Raw genomic sequence first — 6000 nt, forward strand, 5'->3', positions numbered from 1 at the left:
GCCTTTCATGTAAGYGTGCAAAGCAGGTCTTGGCAACCAAAGATACGCATATTGCTTCACAGTCTAAGAAACATGCAAACAGAAGGGGGAAAAGGAGCACTCAACTAGGTGAGACTCTTGCCTTTTCCTGCAGAGTAGTCCAGGATTTGGGGCTTTATACATTAGGAAACAGTAAAAATAGTAACAGTGTGTGGGCCTGTAGATAACATCATGGACCTACTGAGCCTGGAGAATCTTTACTGATGGGGGTACCGGAGGCAAGATTTTGCAGCGAACCTGTCTAGCAGCCAGTGCAGGATTTTACACCTCTTGTCTAGCAGCCAGTGTACGGTATGTTGATCCTTGGAGTCTGGGTCACCGACTGTGCCTGTCCCAAGCATAGATGTCCTGGACAGCACGCCATGAGCCCAAAGCCAGCTGAGCCAAGGCAGCAGTGGCTTGCTTTCACTTGACAGGGGAGCTTTGCTTCCCCTCTTCGTCTCCCGGCTTCCCCTGCTTTCTTTCTCTGCTCCCAGCCAGTCTGGTCCCCTCTTTTCTATCACTTTAATGAGTAAACCTGCCTCACAGAGGGGTTTGATGGCTGGGAAGAMGTAAGTGGGTGGAAGCATATGGCTGGCAGCATACTGGAGAATGGAGAGGGTAAGAGGGAGCAACATCTTTCCTTTTCCTTTGGCAAGATGCTAGGTTTTCTCAGCCCCTTCACAAGCTGCATTGCCAGACCATTTGTGTGGGACTGAAAATGCTAACTTCCTGACACCCCCAGCAGCCAGGTGCCAAGGCTGCTCTGCTGCACTACACCGGCCAGCRGTGATCACTATGACATGGCACCAGCTCCATCTGGCACAGAGGATCGCAGGAGGGGARAGGCTGCAGTGCAGGGCTGTTATGTGTCTGTGCCACCTCCCTCAGGCTCAAAGGAGCCCTATTTCAGGGTGAATCTCCCGGTTTCCCAGCCAAGCTGCCCATATCCCACTTTCCCCTGTTGTGTAGCAGCCAAGCACGTTATTCAGTGCTTTCACATAGGCCCTGAGGCCAGCAGCTCTTGGTGCAGCAGTCAGATGCATTCTTCAGTGCTTTCACATAGGCCGTGGCACCAGCAGCTCTTGCCTGCCCCTTTCTCCAAGTTATTTTTCCTTGCAAACCTTATCTGCCAGGCTGAGCTCGAGTGGGCCATAGCACCTGTACCCCCCTCCCAGCTCTCAGAGCAGCGCTGTGAGTCGGGCATGAGGCACAGTGATTGTGGTATGGGGCAGGGAGGGGGATTCTGCCACTCTTACACAGCAGAATTTGCATTGTGAATACAGCGAAGATTCGCAGGCGCTGCTGCTGACAGCCCACGTCCATCAGTCAGTGTAGCTCTGACTTTTGGGGGATATGCCTTTTCAGAGCTAATTGGGAAGGATCAACCGTCTCTCCAAGAAACAGGCAGCTGGGACTTTGCAAAGAAGCACTGTGACCCAGTTAGGGCTTTAGGTTATCATAGCCTAATGATTAATGTTTCCATATGCAACACTTCCCACGTATCATTATTAAGTGCTGATATTTCCTTCCATTTCCAGTGGCAGCCTTGTAGATTTGACTGACTTGGAGAGAGCAACCTCCAGCCACCACAGCTACCTGTCCAGCTCTCCCCGGCAGAGGTAGGACAGTTCAGGGCTGCATGGTGATTTTAGCAGACTTACACAGAAATAACTTTAAGGTTTCACTCTTTTTGTAATACTGGTATATGTTTGGTGAAGTCATGGCAGGAAGTTTAAAAGGTCTTTTGAAAATACAGTGACATTGAATTAATGTTCTGTACTGTTGTGCTGTTGTGGTCTTTGCCTTTGAAACACAGTGTACGTGGGGTGCCCCATGGTCTTCTGTGTTGTCTCTTGGCACAGCCAAACTCATGTAGAAGCAGGTAATGGAGCAGAGAAGTGTTAGATAAGAGAGCTCTGATATCAGTGATGGGACTGGAAGCTTTTTGCGTTACAGAGGCACTGTGATGCAGGAATTCACTGTTCTACTCCTTCACAGGTCCAATGAAGCTGTTTGCAGTTACTGTGGCCGTGAGATTCGAGACTGCCCTAAGATCATCATAGAGCACCTTAACATCTGCTGCCATGAATACTGTTTCAGGGTAAAAAAAAACTTTACTACTGACCATCTTATACCTGTTGCTGTGAAATGGGGTGAGGGGAGTAGGGGTCCTGGTGCAAGTTCTGTCCTCACATTTTTAGAGTAGTGTATACTGTGCATGTAGTATGCACCAAACACTTGCATCCACAATGGGACAAAAAATCATGCCGTCACAGGTTTTGTGTCCCAAAAGTTTTTCAGCTCCTTAAATAAATGCATATTAGAGCAAGCAGAATTCTTTCCGATAGAATTGCTATCAGAGTATACAACTCTTCAGTTTTCCCAGTGGTTTTCAACTCGAAGGATGTTTAAATAAAGCAGTAACTTGACCTGCCACTGACATGCTGCCTCCTCGCTGGAGGACTTTCTCTTTCCTCATGTTCCTCTCCTTGTGGTGGACATGCTGCTTTGTGGCCTCTGTTCCCCAGTACGTGTCTTGCTGAATCTCTCAAACTCCACAAAGCTTACAAGTGCAGCCTGTGAAAATGTTGGGTATGGRTGTGGGTGGAGGAAGCCTTGAGTGGCATTTGTCTCCCTTGTAGAAGAGTTTAGTCTTAAAGGCCACTGATTTGGCCTCATCTCTACCTTTAAAATGATACAGAGRCTATTCATTTCTCTGCCCCTCTCATGCTGTCATTATTGTGTGGTGCTTTGGTTACTGTCCAACCACCTTGTTTTTCCTTTGGCAGTGTGGAATTTGCCACAAAGCAATGGGAGATCTTCTGGATAAAATATTCATCCACCGGGACATCGTCCACTGCGACAAGTGCTATGAGAAGCTCTTCTAGGTGAGTGACCCTTTACAGCATCAGCATAAATGGCTGGATGATAGCTCATGAAGAGCTTACTAATGATGAGCACTTAACCCTGATACTCGCTAAGTGACCTACGTAGGGATTTTCCTCTGGGTTTTTCTGAGAAACAATGAGCCTTGTCACAGAAATAGCTAGAAACATGCTACAGCTAGTCCCAGGGGTCTCAGTCACAGAGAGGGAATCTCTGGTCATAATGTGATAAACAGGCTGTGTTAGCTTCACTTTGGGGAGACRGGCAGAACAGTATCCCTTAGAGACTGAGAGTTCTCTGAATCCTCTCAGGAAATGAGTTCCCCCTTATTTCCTGGGTAAAACAGCTGCAGCGTGGCTGGGTGCTGTTAGCAGCCTTAACTTTCCTCCAGTGAGAAGCCAGTGTGTCAGTGGCAGGTGAGGTTACTGCTTTATATAAAAATCCTTTGAGATGAAGATYACTGGGAAAACTGAAGAGTTGCATGCTCTGTTGATAGATCCACAAAGAAGTAGACTGGAGTGGATTTTGTTGAGTTTGATAATCCCGTGAGGATAGGAGTCACCACAGTAGCAGTCAGAAACCCTGCCATCACAATGAGACTGTACAAAAGGTGCCTGCTTTCCYCTCTCTGCTTCATGATAGAACAAAAAGAGATGGAAAGGGGCACCTGCCCCATTCCATAAATGGCTGCTGTGTTTGTCACGTAATGCAATGTGACTAGCTAGCCTTTTTCATCCCATTCCTGCGTGTTCATCTGCTTCACTGACCTCTGTAATGCAGTGTTTTTTGTGGTTCCCAGATCCTGCATTCACCTTCTCTTATTTGCTTGCAGGGTTTTGCAAAGCTGGAGACAGCAGCCAGTGGAAAGTCCTCAGCAGCACATATCAGAAAGCATCTAGCAGTTTCTGACTGGCTGAGATAGCAACATTCCTGCTCCTCCTTTCCTCAAGTTATTTTCTCTTTCAGTGCCTCATCACAATGAATGAGTTTAACATCCACTAGTTTAGGCTGTCAGCTGTATACAAGACAAGTGTCACTGTTAACAAGATAAGGCAGTGTCATCTACAAGAGGGCTGATTTTCCAAAGGTGCTGAGCGTCTCCACCTGTCTTTAACTTCATTAAGATTCCATAGTGCTTCCTGTGTTGGAAATCAGGTAGAAGCTCCTTAGGTCTAAGCTAATTGCAAGAAATCCTTCTTGATTTTTTTCTTTCATTTTTGCAATGAGGCTGCAGCTTAGTGCCTGTCAGCTGGCACAAAGCAGGCAGATATGAGAAGTGTTAGACACTAAATTTGGATTCTTGTGAAGGTTTGAATTTAGCTCTTAGCAAAAGCCTATTTCTGTTTGTTTCACCCCAAAACCCTGCCTAGAAATAGCTTCTGCCTGATTTCCATTTGCTTTCCATAGCCTTTCAGGAGCACATGCAGACTCACTTTACTCTAATTGTATGTCAGCTTTAATTTCCCTTTTCTGCCTGCTCCCTAGTGTGTTCCTTCAGCAGCATGCGTGTCTGCTGCCTGTTTGGGAAGATARCACTCTCTTTCACTGGGTAGTCTAACTTGGCTTCTGATGTTAAGTGTCCACTGGCCAAACAAAATGTGCCAGAGAATACATATCTCARTTGGCTCACCTGACAAGGAACACTGCTCAGCTGAATCTGAATTTTCCCTGACCTTGCTGAGGCTTGCTGTAATGCCTCTTTTATTGCTGTAAGCTATTTACATCACAAATGCTAATTCACAAAATTAAACTTTTAGCAAGTGCTCTACATACTAGAAGTCAGAATCTCATGATTTTAACCCTTAATTAAGCCACTGAGAGGCTGAATGCTGTGCCACTGAGGAAACTGAATACCAAAACCTAGGAAGTCAGTCTCTCTGCCTTAAAAATACAGCTTTGAATGTGTCCAAAAAATTACTCTTTTTCTCTCTGAAAGCATTAGAAGTATCAGCAAAGCACCCAAGTCAGTTCTGTAATAGCCMTTACTCAGAAATAGGTGATGGCAAAAGCTCTAATGCAGACCATTGTTAGCCAGAGAATTCTTTATGCTCTTAGTGATGGAAGCTGGCATGCATGCAAAAGCTTAGCAAGTTAGTGTTTTTACAGCACAGTGCTGCTTAGCCTTTTTTAGGCCACTGTACCAGTTATTTAACTGAATTATAGGCATGACCTTAGAAGYACTCCATGAGGGGAACTCCATTTGAAATCAGTAACAGCTTGACTACTGGACAGCTTTCAGGTTGAGACCTTAAAGCCATGTCTGTGACAGGGGATTGGGCAGCTCCATTTTGAACTTGCTTAGTACAGTAGGGGGACCATCAGCAGCCTTGAAGCCCATTTATGAAAGCATGGGGGAAAAGTCCCTAGCAGTAATCACGAAGCTGTGATTTTGGAAATGACTACTGATATTGGCTGCCTACGTTTCTAAGTTCTCAAGCTGAGAYGTTAAAGAGAGATCCACTTTTTGAACATAAGAGGCTCACAAGCATCTGATGTTGAACCTCCCCAAATTGCTGCTCATTTCTGAAAACCTTGGTCTGCAGTTCCTTCCTGGTACTTACACCTGTCGTTGGGAATGATGGATATCAAAGCTGTTACAAGCCACCTTATGCCATGGTTGAAAAGGGATATTTTTAAAATGCCAAAACGGATAGGTATAAAATTACAGATGCACTTTGAGATGATCTGCAGAAATAACATATTCACTGATTCCAGAGTTCCTGATGTGTGTGTGGCCTTATGGGGAAAGGGTTTGGTCCATCATACAATCTTGCACCATATCTGTTCAGCACTATATTTTCCTGTAGCAGTTGTTTAACCTCAACGGTACAGCTCTAATAAACATTCATAGCTCATGTGCAACCCACTTGCTTGTGTCACCATATAATATATTCCTATTCCTATTATAGACCCCTTTGATCTACTGGTCAATTTTTTTTTTTTGCCCTCCTCAGTGGCCTAAGGGCACGACGGTAAAGTCACTGGTTGACTTATGGAGGATTGGAGGATCAAGCAATGAGAAAGAGGAGGAAAGGTACCCAGGAGAAAGGGCATCCTCAATGGAGGTGGTAGCTTGGAACCGGCAGAGTGGTG

At 45.6% G+C, this 6000-nt stretch overlaps 1 protein-coding gene across 2 annotated transcripts in view; it reads left to right on the top strand.

Moving 5' to 3' along the window:
* The window catches only part of ZNF185 (zinc finger protein 185 with LIM domain), a 52898-nt gene extending 47132 nt beyond the window's left edge, over positions 1–5766 (top strand). For both annotated transcript variants that reach the window (XM_085324301.1, XM_085324302.1), the window contains exons 28-31: positions 1560–1640; positions 2020–2122; positions 2811–2909; positions 3740–5766. In XM_085324301.1, coding sequence (XP_085180427.1) covers positions 1560–1640; positions 2020–2122; positions 2811–2909 — 283 coding nt within the window. In that variant the 3' untranslated portion in view covers positions 3740–5766. The remainder of the gene's footprint in view (positions 1–1559; positions 1641–2019; positions 2123–2810; positions 2910–3739) is intronic.
* The last annotated feature ends 234 nt before the right edge of the window (positions 5767–6000 follow it).

Source organism: Rhea americana, unplaced genomic scaffold (assembly GCF_003343005.1).
Source record: "Rhea americana isolate MKP2758 unplaced genomic scaffold, rheAme1 scaffold_90, whole genome shotgun sequence".
Classification (NCBI taxonomy): domain Eukaryota; kingdom Metazoa; phylum Chordata; class Aves; order Rheiformes; family Rheidae; genus Rhea; species Rhea americana.